This window comes from Tarenaya hassleriana, unplaced genomic scaffold (assembly GCF_000463585.1).
Source record: "Tarenaya hassleriana unplaced genomic scaffold, ASM46358v1 Cleome19, whole genome shotgun sequence".
Taxonomy (NCBI): Eukaryota; Viridiplantae; Streptophyta; class Magnoliopsida; order Brassicales; family Cleomaceae; genus Tarenaya; species Tarenaya hassleriana.
Window position 1 is genome coordinate 458372 of NW_010965304.1, and position 19094 is coordinate 477465.

Genomic DNA, 19094 nt, shown 5'->3' on the forward strand with positions numbered 1-19094 from the left:
CGCTCTTCCTGAGGAGTCATCTTCCCACGTTTGAGGCCAGGGTGGAGGTAATTACCCCACCTTAACCTGCAACTCTTTCCTGTTCTGTTCAAACCTACAACAAAACTAGGGTCATTAATGGATGGTCCCTTCCAAAGACCGCCCATGTCCAAAACAAGCCTACCTATTATGCTTCTCCCGCCACCTTCAAACCTGAAACTTTGGCAATAAAATCCCATCTCCGATCTCCGAATAGGTGGACAAAGTTCACCAGAAGGATGTCCTCCTGTTCTGTCCACGGCCCTTTCCGGATTTCCTCCTGCACCATCTTCATTTCCTCTCTCTCCCTCTTCTTCTTCTTCTTATGCCAATAGAAATCCCTTTAATTCCTGCTTTGCTTATGGGGACCTATGGCCACCCCTCCCAAATATTTATATACGAGCCTCTTTACACTGCGGTGTGTCTATGCGATATCACACTCGCATTATTATAATCTAATGATTTGCAATCTTTACCGTCCATATGTTGCACGATTATGCTGTTGATAATGTGGGGTCTCCATGCTTATGACGTCGTCAGCCATTATAGCCAAAAAAAAAAAAGAAAGAAAAGAAATAGGCGATTGATGTAACTTCCCATTAATTTTGCTCTTGTGGTAATAATAAGAACTCGAGCTTATACGCCTTTGCAGGATATAGATTCCTATCAGAGGGGCGTCAATGCTTCTTTGGCCATTTACACAAGTGCACTTTCTCACGCGTGGACACGAAAGCCCTAAACCGAATACGAAAGAAGGTATCTATCTCGCCACCATACGACTTTGATGTTTCTGATCTTTTAAGGGTTCTAGCAGTGTGGAAGGAATCAATATAGCCAAGGCCCTAAACCCTTCTTCCCTATTGTTTTTCCCTCGTGATGATACTGTAGGAATAGAGTGTAAGACTCGTTTATACCGGTTTGGTTTGGTTTGGTTTGGTGTGAATTGTATAAATATCAACGTCCTTGGTGAATCAATACACAACAACAGAAAGATAGATTCATCAAGAACATATGTATTTATACAACTCACACCAAAATAATTGTAATCAAACCGAACCAAACCGGATTAAACTGTAATAGGTGGTGATGTCCCTTGATTTCATTAAAGGCTGCATATATTATAAAAGGAAATTTTTGAAAAGCACAGTAGAAAGGAAGGAGGGGACGAAATGTTTGGGGCGTCTGATAAGTGACCTTTTGTATCTAGCAGTAGCTACAGAGGATGGGATTAGATATTAACGTTAGGAAATCGTTAAACAGCAGCTTATAATAAATTACTTTTAACAAAAATAATAAATTATTGCCCTTCGGGGCCAGGTCAGTTGGTTGGGAGCAGGGGAGCAACTCCTTGAGGTGGGGGTTCGAATCCTGCCGTCTCCCTTCCTCTGACATGCTCGCCTGTCAGCCTATCATAATGGACTGATTTATGTTGCAGGCTTGTGCGCGTGGGCTTGGGGTTTGACCTGCAGGCGTCTAAGCCCAACTACGGCCCGAGCGTTAGGCGCGCCTGGTGGCCAGGTCCGGCGGACTGAGGTCCATGGGGACTGTTAGGCGCGGGTGGTGGCCAGTTCATCTCCGTTTGTAAGGGTAAGTAGTCACGGGGTTCCCCAATATATCAAAAAAAAAATAATAATAATAATAAATTATTTAATTTTAGTCGAGAGTCCATTATGGTTTTAGTATTTGATCACATACTGTGGTTGATTTTTTCATTTTAACCCCCTGTTTGTGTGAAAATCTTGTCGTCTTCTGGATGCATGCAATGAACCGAAGAGGGTTTTGACTCTGGTAGTACCTGGTTTTACGGTTCGTAGAAGCAGAAAAAAAAAATCGGAGTATTTATTCTTTTCTTCTGCGTATCTTATAATTGAAGAAAAATTTCAAGAATCCTTCCAATGTTTTTGTCGTGGGAATCTATGAAAAGATTGATAGGAATCCCTTGGGCTGAGAGACGTTTCTCAGAAATAAAAAAAACCCGCATGTAGTGTGTTTGTGAGTTCAGGGTTTATGCCCATAGCCTTCTTAAGACGAGAAATCTCCATAGATTCATGAAAAGTTCAACCTGAACCCCCACATGGAAACGAGTATTGAGATTGATCAATATGGCCCCCAATAGGTCTTTTGCATCATAATTTGGTATTATTACCCAAGTTTGGATGACTCGTAAGGATGAGACGAAACTCCTTTCCGATCTTGGATCGAGTTTCCATTTGAGAAGAGGAGTTCATATGAGTTTTTTCGATTTTCTAACAGGGACGAAAGTTGAGTGAAATTCCGGATTATAAAAACAAACTGATACTATTGTTTTTTTTATTTGATTTGATTTTTTTATTAAAAATATATTTTTTATACAATTACGAATTCCATCAAAATTCTCCATTTCTTTTTTCTTTTTTTGTGTGTGTGTGATGGGCTATGTATATGGGTATGCTTGTAATGCTTTTCCGTGTCATGGGGGAATGGAAGATTCGGGTTCGGGGTATTTGGGTGTTGCTTTCAGAAGGCCAAATCGTCCATTTTACTCCAATAGTTTATAATAAATAAATAAAAATCTGCAACCCCACAATCTGATGGCTGCTGCATTTTCAATCTCAGCCACCCATCATTAGCTTAGTTGGTTGGATTTTGACCTCTTGATTCAGTGGTAATTACTAATTAGGGAGACACTGACAGTGATCAACAGTCGGAAGAGTATGATTAGGAGATTATTAACAAATCAAAAGAGATTTATTTTTTAAAAAATAATATGTTATTAGTGTGGTTTCGAGAACATTACATTTACTTGGGGTTATTAATTTGTGTAAAATTGTCGAAAAAGGATTCAACGGAACGGAGAGATGAAAGGAGACAGATTTAGCGGAAGTGACGTGGACGCCACCAACCAACCTTCTTCTCCATCGTCACTCATTCCACTTTCAGATTTTATCATCCTAATTTTTTATTATTATTATTAGAAAAAAAATCTTATATAAATACAAGAAATCCTACATAAATAAATATCTAAATTATAAAATTTTCATATAAATAACTCTAACTTTTCTAAAATCCTATCTAAATACCTAGATTTCTAAAACAAAATCTCAAATAAATCTAAAATCCGTCAATGAAATCACCTATTTTCTTTGAAAAATATCTGAAATTTATATTTATTTAAAAAAAATCAAAAGTCTAGGTATTTATATAAAATTCTTAAAAATTCAGGTATTTATATGAAAATTTTATAATTTAGGTATTTATATGAAAATTTTATAAAAAATTAGGTATTTATATACTATTTTATTTTCTCTAGATTATTAATTTTTATTTGCTTCCATCCATAGTCATGTAAAAAGGGCCTGGATTAATCTGCATGGACCCAAAAAAAAGATGATTGCATGTAACATTACACGGGCATGCATGCGTGCTTACATATCCATGTTGTAAGGCTGGTGTTCCATGGATTTGTATTGTGTGTGATGTTGTTGTCACGATGTAAGCGCATATCCAAAGTATAGTGTTATTTTATATTTCAAATATAAACTTTATAAATTGCGATTCACTATACTTTGTGTCCAAATCAATACGACCAAAGATAAAAGAAAGAAAATAGAAACATTAGACACATATACCATATATAGATATATGCTTAGTCAGTGTAATGGGGTTTGCCACTACATTCAAAGATTTGTTTTCCCTTTTTTAAAAATTTTCTTTTTTTTAATGTTTTTATATGTCGGAAATATTAATTTTAGTACATCACCTCAAAAAAATAAAATATTATGTGAAACTGTTTAGCTTCTGCATCTTATGGGATACTATATCGTTGATGAAGCATCCGGACTGAATATTCCCATCATCATGCGCACGCCTAAGGTGTATATGTGCGTGTATCGGTGTGTATATATATATATGTGCGTGTATGTATATATATATATATATATAACCCTTACGTATGTGCTGAATCATGGATATCGCCCAACAGGATAATATAATAAGATTTGCATGAAATATGATGTGCTTAGATAAGCGATAAGATTAATTATTCCCATATAGCGACCTTTGTCTACTTTTTTCTTTTGTTTTATTTTTTTAATTAAAAAAATTCTATATAAAAAAAAAACTCTTGCATTCTTTTAGGAAGCCATCCTGAAAGCTTGCAGCCACTGAAGATTGTCCCTTCGAAAGCTTTCCACTTATTTATTTTTGTTATTTTTTTTTAACATCGTTACATGTTAATTAAATCGACTTTAATTTAGCATTTTAATTCACTACACAAAAAATTACACATTTACCAATCCATCTTGGCTTTTTCTATTAAAATTAAAATTAAAGGGCTCAATGTTATTTAAGGCTAACAATATTCGAATTATTTTTTCCAGGCTTAGGCTAACAATATGATGGGATTGACGTAAATATTAATATGCCCATCGAAAACTTAAATGTATATATTTTAATTATTTTTATTTATTCAACCAACAATATCTGTATATATAATGAAGTAAGTAGAACTTGATAAATATTTTAAATAAACTAAAAACGTGACTTTATTATCTTTAATACGTGTGGGGTATGGACATATGGAACATCTAATTCATCGAGTAGATAACTAAAGGTATTACATAAAAAAGTTATAAAAAAAAAAAGTTGTCGTTTAATCGCGAATAATTAACCGTGTGTTATCATTTCAAATGAGAAAAAAAAAATTAAAATACTAAATACAATTTTAGATCAAATGTATATTTTATGATATACTTCTTTGCTCTTGTTGGACTATTCCTCTGTTTGGAATTTTAGACAAAGTGGGCAATCGTCACTTGCCTGATTGGTAAAATTCTTAGTGGTTATGATAAAATAAAATTAAATTAAATAAAAGGAAGTTATCGTATAGTTTATTCCATGTATAAAAGTGTTGTACAATTAAGCAGCCACTAAACCAAAGTCTAGATTGTATATGGATACTGTGGAGATAAGGCTTTCATCATCCATATTTTATACCTTTAAATGGTTAATATACATATGTATATATATATATATACATATATAAGTGGGAGTTTCGATTCGGTTTCTCGTAATCGAACAATACTGATCTAAAAAATATGATATTTTTTTCGATATGAACTGTTCAAAATTTGCGAATGGTATTAATTTTAGAAAAATTGAAATTTTCGAAACTGAATCGAAACCGAAACTGAAATTTTTAAAAACTCGAAATACCGAAATTTTTTAAAGAAGATCTAATTTTTTTTTTAATAAAAACTAGAACCAAACCAAATATAATATAATAATCGAATGATACTTATTTTTTTAAAAATCGAAAGAATCGAATCAAACCATTTTCGACCCGAATCCGGATCAAATACCGAAACTTCCTCCCTATATATGAAATCGCAAATGTTTTAAAGAATATTATTATAGTCCCTGTCAATATTAACTTTGCTAGACCATTGTTTTACCTGCGATACATTAGTGGATTATTGCTATTATATTTATTATTTTGATGTTATCTGCTCATTGAATAATCATGCTTCAAGTGCATTTAATTTAACGTACAAGTGTTTGATGATGATTGGCCAATTTTATCTTTAGCTGGTCCAACCAAATATCTAATATTAATTACAAGTTGGAGTATATAATTTTATAGACTAATGTACGATAGATACCGTTATTATAATATTATATAAATTATCATCTTTCTCCATGGTGATTTTTATCATTTAATTATATATATGAACACACACACACACACACACATATATATATATATATATATGTATAGATGTTATTTGAATAGTTTAAATTGTACACGCTCTTCGATACGTTAGGCCTGAGTTCTTTTATATATACTCATGGATAAATGTAGGCCCAATATATTTTTAAGGCCTACCAAAAATGTTTCGTCTATTAGGCCCAATAACTACTAAACCCTTGAATAGGATTGTTGCCCCTAAAATAAATAAATATATAAATATATATACTTTTTAAAATTAAAAAAAAAAAGAGTTAAATATGTGCAACCTTTTTAACCATTTGAATCAATGCAAACTTTACATACATCACCCACATTGTACCAGCTCTAAATATTAGACACATATATATAGTCCTAATAGGATGTAATATACATGAATATATTAGTCTACTAATATATATATGTCTAATACTATTTTTTTTAACCGATATATCGGTAACTTCACCCCAACTAATCTCACTGTAATTTTTTAATGGCGAAGAGAGGATTATGTTGAATACCCTTTTACCATCTTTTAAAATTGTTAATTATCACATGGGGGGGGGGTAGGATATGGACAATTATGTAATAATATGTTTGCTATATAGAAATTCATGGGGAAGGGAATGAATTCAATGCAAATTCCAATAATAGAATATGTATATGTATATATATATATATATATATAGATGAATACAATCGGTGCAATCTCGTTTTGGAAAGGAGCTATAAATGCATTGAACTAAGTAAAAACTCTCCCAACACATTCGTCATGCGCAAGTGATGGATCTTTTGTCTAATGCATGTTTTGTCCACACGTATCTTTATTCCCTGTTTACAAAAATATTTTCTATATATATGACTCTGAATTCCACGAGTTTAAATAATCGTTACAAAAATGAAATGAGCAATTTAAATGTATAATAATGGATATTTTGGATTTATATCCACTTTTTATTTTTGGTGATTTTTTTTTATTGTCGCGGACTCGTAGTTCATTTAAAAAATGAAACAGGAATGTTTTTGCCTAGTTTGGTTTTTAGTTTCAATTTAATTTATAATAAATATTCGTATATTTCCAAAACAACAGTCAAAAAAACCCTCTCTCTCCCTCTCGCCATTTCCCTTCAAATACAAGTATTTCTAATGTATAGATAATATACATTTAATTTTTTTATAATCATTTACTTATATTCAATTCATATACATATATATACATATATTTCTACTTTTTATGTTCATGTATGTTGGAGAATTGAAGGGATAAAAAGGGTTGGGAGCCACGGTGATCGGTCCCACACGATCTCTCCGAGTCAGAATCGGACAGCCGTTGGATCAGTGATTTGAAGATCCGATTTTGCGTATCTTTAGTTGCAGACCGTACGATCAAAACGTCGTCGTTAGGATGCTATCGATCTGGACCGTCCATCATCGAATCTCACGGATGGGCCATGTAGATGGATACTCTTCATTCATCTTTAAATATTTTTTCACAAAGATGAAACCAAATTTACCGAGGCATTTTTTGAATACTCTGAAAATATCAAATTACATTCTTACTAGGTTGCTTCTAAATTTATACTTCGTTAATTGTTTATTCATTTCAATTTTTTATTACTCTTTTTTCCTAGAATTCATTTTTTAAAACTATTTATTTTTTTCAATATATTTTTTTATGTATAATAAAAAAGTTTGATTTTAAAAAATGATTGAGAGTTCAAAGTTGTAAACTTGCTAAAACTAGGGTGTGTGACACGTGTCGATGGGCTCCACGTTGCCACGTAAGAATGTATAGGAAACGGACATGACATAACAAAGTGAAATGATCGGTCTTCATATAAATAGTCAAAGTTCGGTGTGGACTCATTGGTCAACCCTTGAAAATTTTGAAATTACTCTTTCATCTCAATTTGAATTATCTCATTAGGACCGGTTCTGATTCTGTTAGTATGTTTTTCATTTGATCGTTTTCTTAGTCTTTATATTATTAATTTTTAACACATAAAATATTCAACCTATAAAATTTCAAAAAATAATAGCATTTATTTATTAGAATAATTGTTTTTTTTGGTAAAATATTAGAATAATTGTTTTTCTACTGTCGCAAGTAAACGCAGGTATCAGAAGACACAGAAGAGAGAGAGAGAGAAGTCTCACTTGTTTTGTAGCCCTTGTCTCTCGCATCCCCGTTTTCCAAAATCTCTCTCTCTCTCTCTCTCTCTCTCTCTCTCTCCCCACCTTCTTCTTCTTCCTATAAATCCAAACCCTAAACCAAAAAGATTTGTCTCTGCTCACATCACTTTCCAAAACCCAATCTCTCTCACTCCTTGTTCACTTCGTCTTCTTCTTCTTCTTCTTCTTCTTCCTCCAGAAGAGACAGAGCAATGGCGTTAAGTTCAAGAGGGTTCAGAGCCAATCCAGAGAGCTTCCTGGTTCCGAGGAGAGTGAAGGAGCAAGAGACGAGCCCCGAGCGGACCAGGATCTGGTCGGAGCCCCGACACAAACCCTCCGGCCACCGGAAAGTCCCCGTCGTTTACTACCTCTGCCGCAACGGCCAGCTCGACCATCCGCATTTCATGGAAGTCACTCTCTCTTCCCATGAGGGTCTCTATCTCAGAGGTGAAGTAATCCCATAAACCCGCAATCTTTTTCAAAAATCACCATTTCTTCACTTCTCAAGAGCTAAAAAACCTCCGCCTGGAATTTTAAAAATCTCATAATCTTTGGCCTGTAACTGGAGATTATTCAAAACCCAGAAAATGAAAAAGAATCTCGCTTTTCATTGGTGCGTCACCGGGAAAAAAAAGCACTGCTTTTCCTTAGGACATTATGGTCAAGCAAACAAGAAAAGATGCTTTTAAACTCCCTTTTCTTTTTGGATTTTATGAGGGAACAGAACAGCAGCTACAACTATAATGCCTTAGTGAGCTTTGTTGTAACTTTAGCTTCAAAGTTGGAAACTTTCTTGGGTTTTTGCTCACTTTCATTCAAAATGTCGAGCATTTTCTCCCTCTTTCCCGGATTTTCTCACATTTTCTTTTGTGGGTTCTCTTTTTCTCAGATGTGATGAACCGCTTGAATGATCTCCGGGGCAAAGGAATGGCTACTCTCTACTCTTGGTCTTCCAAACGGTACGTGCACTTCGCTTCTTTACCACCGTCCGATCAAATCCACTCTCAGTAAAATCCACCGTCCGATCCTCTGACATCTCTCTTCTTCAGGAGCTACAAGAACGGCTTCGTTTGGCACGACTTGTCGGAAAACGACTTCATCTTCCCCGTTCATGGCCAAGAGTACGTCCTTAAAGGTTCTGAGATTCTCGACCCTTGTCTCGTCCAAAACCCCAGAAGCCTCCTCGAAACGTCGTCGTTCAGGGCTCCGAGAACGTTTGACCCAGTCAACACCGGAAAAGACTCCGACTTCCCGGCCGACGTGGCTCGCCGGAGGAACCAGTCGTGGAGTTCCATCGATCTCAGCGAGTACAAGGTGTACAAGGCCGAGTCCAGCGCCGAGTCGACCCAGAAACTCGCGGCGGACGCGTCGACTCAGACCGACGATCGGCGACGGCGGAGGAAGCCGGTAAAGGACGATGAACCGTCGGTGAAGAGCCCCGATCCGGAGCCGGAGGAGCCGTACGAAAACCAAAGTACGGAGCTGAGCAGGGACGAGATATCACCTCCACCGTCGGATTCGAGCCCCGAAACCCTAGAGACGCTGATGAAGGCAGATGGACGGCTGATATTGCGTCCCGGCGATGTTAACGATCAGGCCTCTAATCGGACGGTCGAGAATTTCCCGAGCGGGAGAATGAGGGCTTCTACTGTGCTCATGCAGCTAATATCGTGCGGTACGATGTCGTTTAAAGAGTGCGGGCCCACTTTGATGAGAGATCAAGGGCTGTCGTTGCACGGCCTTACCAAACCTACACTAACACGGGGAGCAGCGAACCCTAGCCTCATGAGGGCAGTGGCAGAGAAGGAATTAAATAGTTTTGGAGGGGTAAAGTTGGAAGATAAGGAGTATTTTAGTGGAAGCTTGATTGAGACCAAGAAGGAACTCGTTCCTCCTCCTGCCTTGACGAGGTCTTCTTCTTACAACGCAGATGGGTAAAAAAAGTCAAAACCTTTCTTAACGTTGTTTGAAACCGGCACGCAATTCGTACCTCTTTGTGTAAAACAACACGCCAACTCGTACTAAAATGGTTCTTGATGAATATTATTGTATCAGGAGTTCGAGGTCGGGGCTCGCAGCCGAGAAGGATGGGGAAGAGACAGTGAGGGGGAAGTGCATTCCGAGAAAACCCAAGTCGGCGGCTCCGAACAAAGAATGCGACAGCAGCGGCAGCAAAGCCGGTGTTGAGAAACGGCACTAATTCCTGTCGAGGAAGAAGCAAACGGCACGAAGTCTAACCACAAAGGGCCGAAGGGAACAGTGAGAGAGAAAAAAAATAGGAGCGAGTTTGGTGTAGCATTGACATTGTGAATTGCGTAGGTGACTTAAAGAATTATGAGTAAAAGGGGATTGATTTTATAATCTCTATAAGGTTTGACCATTGCATTAGATTGCGTTGTTCAAAGACATACTTCTATTGGAATGTGGTAAAGTGACTTTAGTTCTTGAAATGCTAAACCATTGAATTTGAATATAAGTTAAAAAAAAAAAAAAGAGATAGGGTTATAGGGTCAATGTATAACGACAGTCCATGCCCTTGAATTTTTGGTATATTTTGCCTCTTGGCCTTAACTTCAATTTCACCACTTGCATTATAATTTCATTTTACTCTTCAACAAACGGCATTGCTTTTTTACTTTGACTTTGAAATTTACAAATACCCACTTTGAAAAATTTCTAGACTTAGACTCCTCTTTCATGTCACTGCTAGTGCTAGATATTCAAATTTTGAATACCTTTTGTTCTTAGAAAATTACCAAATTAAACACAATTCAAACATTATAAGAATGTTGTTAATTGGATACTAGATTCAACTAGAGATGCCAAATGAGTGGGTCTAACCTAATTTAATCCATGATTTTAATGAGTTTAATTTATTAATCCCATTTAATTAAATAAGTTTAATTAATTAACCTGAACCTCATTTTAATGGATTTAATTCAAAAAGTTTATTCACATCTTGTTAATGTGAAATTTATTTAATTACTACTTTGATGCTATAGCACTAGAAAATATCAAATTTATAAAATGTCTCGTGTAAGTTGAATTTATAACACATCTAACGTAATGTGCTTCAAAGTGATAAATAATCCAATTTTTTTTGTGTGTAATTATATATATGGATTTAACATAGTATATGGACATTTTATGCCTAACCAAGTTATACTCGCAACTTACCGAATATGAACCGGTACATCGAAAGCCTTACAAAACCGGTATCCGGTTCAGTTTCTACACTTATTAGTGTGAACAGTGAACACTGATAAAGCATCCAATAACCGGATTGAAAACCGGCCAAACTTGTTGACACAAAACCGGATACACGGTCGAATCCCAAACAAAAGGAACCTTGGGTTGGGTGTGGTTAAGACCGGTCCTGAATGAGCGAGACGAACGCCTCGGACCATTGATCCCTAACTGAACCGGAGACCGCCGAACCGTTTATGTACGGTCTAAACATATTCCCACCGGGACCAGTCAGTACCCACTTCACTTTCTCGGGCCGGTTTTGATGGGTAACGTTGTCTCGCAGGTCGGTATCATTCCGGTTCATCACAAGCTGGAACAATCAAAGTCAAAACCGATAACTTTGTATAAAATCGGACCGGTTTTCCTAAACCATTTCAATCTGGTTAAGTGATGATACTTACCGGAGAATGATCTCCAAATGGGACAACCTGCAGTTGGTTTCCCGCGTCAGTAACGGTCGTTAACTGTAAAACAAATGATATGAGGCTTAAGAACCGATTCTCAATTGCACAGTTATAACTCCCGTAACGTTACATTTACAGTTAACGGCTCGACCTGTGGTTCATCCGAGCTATTTCCCATCGATTTCAAGTATCTCTCAACTGAAATAAGGGATCGAAAGCGGGTACCCGTTTCCGGTTCAATGTAATACTGCAAACAACAAAACCGATGGTTAGAATTCCGAAACATGTATGCAGCACAGAACTAGTGATTCGAAGAAATCCGAATCACGAAGGGTAAAACTGTACAAGAGAATCACCTTGTCAACGATAGTGGAGTTTCTCCTCGGAATCGCTTTGATGAGCCATCCATCGGGTAAACTGAAATCCGGGGAGGCATACTCAACAGTGCGGTGCATCTGAAAAAGCATAATCCGGTGAATGTTAGACAGTGTTTTGTAGGACTGGGCTTGAGCACCTGAACCCGACAGACCCACAGTTATCCAAAATTGGGGAACCCGACCCCGATGAGAACCCGAGTCGCAGCTTTGAGAACAGATTCCATCTGACAAAAACTCGAACTCGCGGATAACAGGGATACGGGGATAGTGAGGGTGAGCTGGCGGCAAGAGCAGTGAAAGGGAAGGGGACGAGCAGATGATGAAGAGGGTATTTTTGTATCCGGAGTTATATTTTTTAGAAGATATTAGGATTTCTTTCTTGAAAATTCGAGGAGACGGCTCGAATCTTCCGTCTCAGCCTTGTCCCCTCTCGCTTACCCTCACCGGCCGGGTACCTGAGCCCTCGGAACACCCCGCGGTGCCCACAATCCGGGTACCAAACCTAGTGAGGCTAGGACCGAGTACCTCAGACCGAGAAATCCGGGTGAACCAAAAATCTCGGGTACCCGCCCGCACCCACCGGGCCAACCCTAGTGCTTTGTCCTCTCCCCTGGCCCTCCAAAAAAAAAAAAAACAAGAAACGACGTAAAACACAATCTAGCCCATGACCTGTTTGGAAACGGTCAATTCTTTGAACGTAAGTTTCTCGTAGAGGCGTGGTCCATCCGAGTGTTTGCGGGCGGTGAGTGCCAGACATAGACTCTGCTCTCCATTCAAGTGTCTGTGAACAGATGCTAGAGACGGAAAGTGTCGGCCGGTTTCTGGTTCGACGTAGTACTGCCACATTACGCCAAAAAAGAATACAAAGGTGTGAGATATTATTACTGCTACATGATTCCAGTATAATAAACCGATCTGATAACCGAATCTTTCTTGGGTTTTTGAAGAATCGGGGTCCAAATTCGATATCGATACAAGCCCGACTCACTCAACAAACTCACGAAATCATCATCAGCATCATTCCTCGTATTGATTGGAAAACTGTAACTTGTATAGAGTTCGACTCCAATCCATCTATTCTCTCCCTCGAGTTCACGGAAAAATACCAAAGAACAAACACAATGCAAAGCAAGAAACTCGATTCTTAAGCACAGATTGATATACCCACCACGAAAGATTCGATCTTTCCACTAAACCCTATCACATCCCTCTGAAGAACTAAGTATTTCATCCATTCGACGCCATTAACGAGTCTATACTAATCCATATAATTAGATTATAAGATGCAAGATTATACGCACTGTTTGTACATATAACAGTGGCCGACGACATTTTCCACGCGACATCGACGGCGCGTGTTATGCACGCACAATCAGGGAATAGACTGATGATCACTGATCGTTGTCTCCCCGGCACATAACCAAACCCAAGTTTTCATCTTTTCGATTCAGAATCCGCTCTTTCAGTGGTCTAGTGAGATTGCAGTAAGTTGAATTCCATAAACTAAATCGAAATCAGACTGCATCAGAGATTTTTATCCCCAAAATGTGATTGACATTCAGAGAAATTGATAACACACAATGAACACAAAATTTGCAGAAATTTGGAAACAACATGCAATCAACAGAGATGAGAAGAGAAGAAGAATCTGGGCTTGGTTACCGTATCGACGCGACCGTATCCGTCATCCGCCTCCGCCGAAGACCGCCGCCTCTTGATGACGGACCATCCCGGCGGAATGTGACGGCGGAGCAAAGCGTGGTCCACCGTCTGCAGCTCTCCTCCTTCCTCCCGGAGCAGCGGCGGCGACAATGACGATGAGGATCTCGTGTTCATCGTTCTTCGCCGTCGCTCGAGCAGACAATGGGTCGGGTCGGAGAGGGTTCCGGGTTAACCCGAGTGAGGTTGGTTGATGGCTCATATAAACGCATCTAAAGTAGGCCACGAGCCTTACACTTGGCACTGATTTTGGTTTCCGTATACGATACAGTGAAATATCCGTATTTACCAATTTACCCCGTGATTTTGGGTTTCTTAAGAAATGACGATATAGAGTTTGACCCGGTAAATATTATCCCATGACATTGTAAGTATAATGCCATAATTCCCCGGTTTTTAGGAATTTTCCCGATGAAAAAAAAGAACTGAATTTGTGTTTGATTTTTTTTTTTTGTAAAAACGTTTAATAAGAAGAAAAAGATTTTTGGAAAGCGCCACGAAAATTCCAAACGCAAAAACGAATCCTTTGGTCTCCTCAAGTTACGCGGTGACAACACCCGGTCTCCTCCCGTTCTTTGGCCCTCTCCCCATGACTTAATTACAACATTACCACTCACCTTCGCTTATCCTTACCCAACAAGTCACCGGGGCATATCCGTCATTCCATCCCACCGGCCTAACTCTCTATTTATACAACATTCTCTCCGAGACAGACACACACACACACACACAAACACTAAAAAGACATACTTAGGTTACCCAAAAACAATTTAACTTTGTGTTTGTAATGGAGGCGAAGTGCTTGATGTTATTGACAAGAGTTGGCCAAAACGACGTCGTAAACAGACGCGTATTCACATGCAAGACGTGCATGAAGGAGTTCTCGACGTTCCAAGCCTTAGGCGGCCACCGTGCCAGCCACAAGAAGAAGCCGAGCCTTCACGTGTCACCTTCTTCCACTAGGCCCAAAACGGCGTCGTCTCACTCTCACTCTTGCCCTATCTGCGGCGTCGACTTCCCCATGGGCCAGGCTCTCGGCGGACACATGAGGAGGCACCGTCAAAACGGCGGCGGCGCGTTTGTCACACGCGCTTTCTTCCCGGAGACGACGGCGATGAGTATTTCGAGCAGTAAGGGGAAGAGGGTGTCTTGTTTGGATGCGATGATGGCGGCGGCCGATAACTTGAATCTCAAGTTGGAGCTCGGAAGAACAGTTCATTGATTTTTTTTCTTTTTATTTTTTTAATTATTAGTTTATTTAGTCATAGGGTTTTCTCCATTCGCAGTTCTCCGTTGTGAATATATTTTGGTTATTTAATATTTTATATATATATATATATATATCCTTCGTTTTTTCTCCTTTCATGAGATTTTCTCTAAAAATATTATTAGAATTATATATATATATATATCTATATGACGCCAAGCGGGTATTTTTTGTTTTTAATAATAAAAAATATCAGTCGGAAAATCTCAAATCTCAACTGATTGGGAATTATTTCATTTTAAATCATACTAAACAAATACTAAACATTTATATGGAGAGAAAAGTTCTTGAGAGTCCACGTGTCTCCGTCTGATTGGGTTAAGGGGAATTGACTCTATTCGTGATCGACGGTCACGATTGACTCTCACCCAACACGCGTAAGATAAGTCTAACTGCAACCGCAGCATCTGATCATGCAATTTCCCCCTTCATGTTTTATTTTTCAATTTTTCATTTTTATTATTTTCTTCTTTCAACCTAAAAGTGAAAAAATCGAGTACTTCTCACGCACCGTATCATTGCCCTCGGGGATTTTTTTTCCCTCGCTGTTTCTTCGCCGGCGAAATTGCTTCCGTCCACTTTCCGGCGAACGTTGGAGGTATAGCTCTCCGATATCGTCATTTTCATCGCATTTAGACGTACTTCGTTGCCCCTCAGGACGTTTATCTTCGTTGTTCACGTTTCCCCCCCGAATTCGGGTTTGTTTCGTCTACGAATTTGGGTTTGTGATAATTTCAGATGGTTGATTCGCGGAATTTTTAATTTCTGGGGATGGTGAAATTGGAAATTCGCAGTCGCATGTAGAGGACGCAATCGAGGAGTATATAATTGGATCGGGAATTAGCCACGCTCCGCGTTGAAATTGAGTAGGAAAAGCGCAAGAATGGTAAAACTTCAGACCTTTATTTAGGGTTTATCGTGCTTCTCTACCGACTCCTGTAGTGGTTGTTCTAAATATGCATCCATTCTTAGGGTTGAATTGAAGTCTAGCCCACTCATTATCTTGTTCAGCTTGCATTATAATGTTACAGTAGTTGTGGCGAATAGATGTCTATGACTGGCTAGGGTTTAAATTTGACACCTTTTTCAGTCGTATGATAGCAAGGGATTCTGGATGATGAAGAACAATGAACATGTAACTGGGGATGATCAAACTTACAGCAATCCAACGAGAGGAGACGTGAAGCGATCTCATTCTTGGTTTTTGGATGCTGCTCATCCAGAAATGTTCCCCAATAAAAAGCATGTGATACAAGATCCAATCGGAAGATCAAATGTAGGCGTTCCTTCTTGGGAGAGCAGTTCTGTTTTTCATTCGGACTCGAACCAGTGCAAAGGATAGCATCTGCTTCCAGTTCAAGCACTAACTTAGTGTCATTGGTTAAAAAAACTCATCATAATGATAGTCATTCAACTGGAAACTTACAGGTAAGCTCTGGTTGAAGTAAATTTTAAAGCTCAGTCCCCATAACTTTATCAACCACTAGAACTATCCTTATGTTGAGTGCCGCTACTAAATTCACATTATTTTCTTGACCATTAACCGACATCGTAACTAAAACGCTAAATAACTGAACACACACACTAAATAATATCAGGCTCCTGTTAAACTTAAATCAATATGAGACCAAAAGTTTACCTTTGGCACGTTCATCGACTTCTAGAGCTATGTCAGCAAATAGATCCTGCAACAATTTGCGTCTCTGTGTTGAAGAAGCAAGTGCCTAGAAAATAATCAGATATCCAAAATCAATCAATGTACTCCAATTCCAGAAGGGAAAATCCATGAATCCAATCATTGACACCCAAAAACATCTAGAGCATAAAAAGTTCTTGATACAGGGGAAAGAGCAGAAATCGGTAGCCAACCAAAGGGTATGGGAGAGGCCTATATGGAAAACACTCCTGTTCAGTTGTCGATATCTAGTGGCATGGAAGATACAGGAAACTGTTTCACTGGGGATGGAATAAGAAAACTTCGAGTCAGTCGGGTCAAGGATACCATGACCGTGCATGGTGATTCAGATGGTCAAAGTCTTCACAGTCAGAAGAAAGTCGAGTCCTCTTCCATGCAAGCGTCTGGCCGGGAAAATGAGAGTAGCTTTGCATCCATAGGAGAGGCATTTGATAAGGAGGGTATAAATGTAACACTAGGGGGTCATCCCTATGGCAATGAGGACTCAAGTATTATGGCTTTTGACGAGATCAACGATGAACATGATATTGGCCCTGGCTCCCAAGCCGTCGGTGGTGGCTACCATCCTTATGGCCATCAGTCCCCAGTCCAAACATCAGAGATGCTATTTGGACAAGAACTCGAGGCGTCTCATACCAATGTGGTTGTAAGTGCACGGCAGGTGGCGAAACCAAGGTCTGAATCTCTTCAAAAGAACAAAACTGATGCCAAAATGCCAAGGAAAGAAGCTCCAACGAGCTTCCCATCAAATGTCAGGAGCTTAATATCAACTGGTATGCTTGATGGTGTTCCAGTGAAATACATGTCTCTCTCACGTGAGGTAAAACCCCCAATGCCCGTTTCAAGCTTATATTTGCATCAACCTCTTTACCTGCTATGGTGGATCTTATAATTTGATATGAGCATATCTAATCAGGAGCTTCGAGGAATTATCCAAGGCTCTGGGTATCTATGTGGATGCGAGGACTGTAATTTCTCAAAGGTATGTCTGCCTGAAAGAAATTTTTTTTCCTTTCTTTCCTTGGAAAAATCAAAATGCTTATTTGTATATATTGTTCAAGGTGCTCAATGCCTACGCTTTCGAGCGGCATGCGGGATGTAAAACAAAGCATCCAAACAACCATATTTACTTTGAGAACGGAAAGACAATCTATCAGATAGTTCAGGAACTGAGGAACACTCCTGAGAGCATGTTGTTTGATGTGATCCAGACCGTCTTCGGGTCTCCGATCAACCAGAAAGCATTCCGGAGCTGGAAAGGTATATGGAATTGGACTTCTCAGGTAGAAAATATATCAGGGTTCTTGGGTTTATATAGAAATATCCAAATCTTGAGTTTAAGAGTTTTATTTGACCTATGAAACCTTCACATATAGTTTCCATTATTCCATAGCTGTTCTTAAGCCCTTGTGTTGATTACCAATGTTTGTTTCTATACAGAGTCGTTTCAAGCGGCAACAAGGGAGCTTCAGAGAATCTATGGTAAGGAAGATGGCTAGGAAGCATTAGAGGTTCTAAAATGGAGAAGAAATGTAAGATTGTAAACTCTGTGGGATGTGTGATGTAAAAAAAACGAATGTAACTTTGACGAAATGATATCATCCAATTAGGTTTGATACCTCAGTGAAGCTGCTTAAAATGGGTTATTACATCTTACGGAGAACTGTTGATGTAATAAACGGACCAGCAAAAGAGATACAAAGACTCTTCTTCTACACTCGCACTAGCACAAGCTAGAAAATGACAAATTAGAATATGAAAAAAAGAAACCACCCATACGACGACAACTTTAGTTCTTGCTAACGCCCAACCTCTCACTTGAGAGTTTTTGTTTAGCTTCCGCAGCATGCAGACTTTTGCGCAGCTTGGCCAGCTCCGGCTGCCTGGTCCGATTGGCTTATCTTGATCGTTGCGGGCTGCAAAATTTAATGGAAAATCGAAATAATTTGGACCGCTGCATCGAAAGAAATGGCGAAAGGGGGAGTTTATAAAACCTCGGCCCTGGAGTCGGTATCTGCAAGCCTTTGCTTAATGTCCTTTGCTATGGAGAAGAAGACTTCTTCGACGTTGAGGTTTGTCTTTGCACTCTGTATAATGTTTACACACACACACCTTGCTATGCATAATCCATATCTGGTTTTAGGTGTTTTCATTAGATCAAAAGGCACAATGGTCGGGTGGCTTACTGTTTCGAAGAATTTGATTCCATACTCATCAGCCAGTGCCTGGCCCTTTGATGTGGGCACTGCCTGAAAGTGTGTTAGGACCAGAAACGATGTTAGTTATATCAGTAAGTGAATCAAGAAGCGGGATAAAGTTCGGGGGTGGGCTATCTTTCTTACCCTCTTGCTCTCGTCCATGTCAGCCTTGTTCCCTACCAAGATCTTGTTGACGTTATCTGAAGCATGCTGTTCGATATTGCGAATCCAATTCCTAATATCTGCAATAACGCCAAGAATTCGTATGTGGAAAGCTGTGTAGCAGGAAT

The 19094-nt window shown here is 38.8% G+C and overlaps 6 protein-coding genes and 2 long non-coding RNA genes across 13 annotated transcripts in view; 5 read left to right on the forward strand and 3 right to left on the reverse strand.

The window, feature by feature from the left end:
* LOC104810803 (transcription factor MYB59) overlaps nt 1-491 on the reverse strand; it is a 1424-nt gene extending 933 nt beyond the window's left edge. The window contains exons 1-2 of one of the 4 annotated variants that reach the window (XM_010537224.1): nt 193-491; nt 1-94 (exon numbers count right to left, since the gene is read on the reverse strand). The exon at nt 1-94 is cut by the window's left edge and continues 75 nt beyond it. In XM_010537224.1, coding sequence (XP_010535526.1) covers nt 1-94; nt 193-313 — 215 coding nt within the window. In that variant the 5' untranslated portion in view covers nt 314-491. The other 3 variants (XM_010537228.1, XM_010537225.2, XM_010537226.1) reach the window with 3 other exon arrangements.
* Nucleotides 1-1803, forward strand: part of LOC104810804 — a 4385-nt gene extending 2582 nt beyond the window's left edge. The window contains exons 3-4 of the long non-coding RNA XR_002024057.1: nt 671-774; nt 1454-1803. This is a non-coding gene — a long non-coding RNA (uncharacterized LOC104810804). The remainder of the gene's footprint in view (nt 1-670; nt 775-1453) is intronic.
* A 6097-nt stretch (nt 1804-7900) lies between these two features.
* LOC104810805 (protein UPSTREAM OF FLC) lies at nt 7901-10282 on the forward strand. The gene is made up of 4 exons (XM_010537229.2): nt 7901-8341; nt 8784-8853; nt 8944-9828; nt 9950-10282. The coding sequence occupies exons 1-4, from the start codon at nt 8107-8109 to the stop codon at nt 10092-10094; spliced, it is 1335 nt and encodes a 444-aa protein (XP_010535531.1). The 5' UTR covers nt 7901-8106; the 3' UTR covers nt 10095-10282.
* An 875-nt stretch (nt 10283-11157) lies between these two features.
* Nucleotides 11158-13840, reverse strand: LOC104810806 (methyl-CpG-binding domain-containing protein 7). 3 transcript variants are annotated; one of them, XM_010537231.2, is made up of 6 exons: nt 13587-13840; nt 12594-12761; nt 11904-12002; nt 11678-11794; nt 11545-11571; nt 11158-11453 (listed from the first exon to the last, which is right to left on the reverse strand). In XM_010537231.2, exons 1-6 carry the CDS (start codon nt 13758-13760, stop codon nt 11259-11261), a joined length of 780 nt encoding a protein of 259 aa, XP_010535533.1. In that variant the 5' UTR covers nt 13761-13840; the 3' UTR covers nt 11158-11258. The 3 variants fall into 3 exon arrangements, with proteins under 3 accessions (XP_010535533.1, XP_010535534.1, XP_010535532.1); XM_010537232.2 differs by having other exon boundaries at nt 11699-11794; nt 13587-13839; XM_010537230.2 differs by having other exon boundaries at nt 11545-11607; nt 11699-11794; nt 13587-13838.
* A 544-nt stretch (nt 13841-14384) lies between these two features.
* On the forward strand, nt 14385-14963 carry LOC104811281 (zinc finger protein ZAT12). The gene has a single exon (XM_010537944.2). The coding sequence runs from the start codon at nt 14431-14433 to the stop codon at nt 14863-14865; it is 435 nt and encodes a 144-aa protein (XP_010536246.2). The 5' UTR covers nt 14385-14430; the 3' UTR covers nt 14866-14963.
* A 403-nt stretch (nt 14964-15366) lies between these two features.
* On the forward strand, nt 15367-16241 carry LOC104810807. The gene is made up of 3 exons (XR_771340.1): nt 15367-15508; nt 15649-15796; nt 16001-16241. It is a non-coding gene; the product is annotated as an uncharacterized LOC104810807 (long non-coding RNA).
* A 508-nt stretch (nt 16242-16749) lies between these two features.
* Nucleotides 16750-18229, forward strand: LOC104810809. Its single transcript, XM_010537235.1, has 4 exons — nt 16750-17426; nt 17523-17588; nt 17668-17866; nt 18047-18229. Exons 1-4 carry the CDS (start codon nt 16788-16790, stop codon nt 18103-18105), a joined length of 963 nt encoding a protein of 320 aa, XP_010535537.1. The 5' UTR covers nt 16750-16787; the 3' UTR covers nt 18106-18229.
* Nucleotides 18190-19094, reverse strand: part of LOC104810808 (ras-related protein RABE1c) — a 2379-nt gene continuing 1474 nt past the window's right edge. Inside the window, exons 6-9 of the mRNA XM_010537233.2 lie at nt 18949-19046; nt 18793-18855; nt 18601-18693; nt 18190-18522 (exon numbers count right to left, since the gene is read on the reverse strand). Coding sequence (XP_010535535.1) covers nt 18439-18522; nt 18601-18693; nt 18793-18855; nt 18949-19046 — 338 coding nt within the window. The 3' untranslated portion in view covers nt 18190-18438. The remainder of the gene's footprint in view (nt 18523-18600; nt 18694-18792; nt 18856-18948; nt 19047-19094) is intronic.

What these genes read in the sequence shown, in the direction of transcription:
- LOC104810805 (XM_010537229.2), top strand. Translation starts at nt 8,107, where the DNA reads ATGGCGTTAAGTTCAAGAGGGTTCAGAGCCAATCCAGAGAGCTTCCTG. An exon ending in TGAGGGTCTCTATCTCAGAG is followed by an intron (nt 8,342 to 8,783) that starts GTGAAGTAATCC and finishes TCTTTTTCTCAG; the next exon opens with ATGTGATGAACCGCTTGAAT. An exon ending in TACTCTTGGTCTTCCAAACG is followed by an intron (nt 8,854 to 8,943) that starts GTACGTGCACTT and finishes TCTCTTCTTCAG; the next exon opens with GAGCTACAAGAACGGCTTCG.
- LOC104810806 (XM_010537230.2), bottom strand. Translation starts at nt 13,760, where the DNA reads ATGAACACGAGATCCTCATCGTCATTGTCGCCGCCGCTGCTCCGGGAG. An exon ending in AATTGACCGTTTCCAAACAG is followed by an intron (nt 12,003 to 12,593) that starts GTCATGGGCTAG and finishes ATGCTTTTTCAG; the next exon opens with ATGCACCGCACTGTTGAGTA. An exon ending in ACTCCACTATCGTTGACAAG is followed by an intron (nt 11,795 to 11,903) that starts GTGATTCTCTTG and finishes TGTTGTTTGCAG; the next exon opens with TATTACATTGAACCGGAAAC.
- LOC104811281 (XM_010537944.2), top strand. Translation starts at nt 14,431, where the DNA reads ATGGAGGCGAAGTGCTTGATGTTATTGACAAGAGTTGGCCAAAACGAC.
- LOC104810809 (XM_010537235.1), top strand. Translation starts at nt 16,788, where the DNA reads ATGGGAGAGGCCTATATGGAAAACACTCCTGTTCAGTTGTCGATATCT. An exon ending in AGGACTGTAATTTCTCAAAG is followed by an intron (nt 17,589 to 17,667) that starts GTATGTCTGCCT and finishes ATATTGTTCAAG; the next exon opens with GTGCTCAATGCCTACGCTTT. An exon ending in AGCATTCCGGAGCTGGAAAG is followed by an intron (nt 17,867 to 18,046) that starts GTATATGGAATT and finishes GTTTCTATACAG; the next exon opens with AGTCGTTTCAAGCGGCAACA.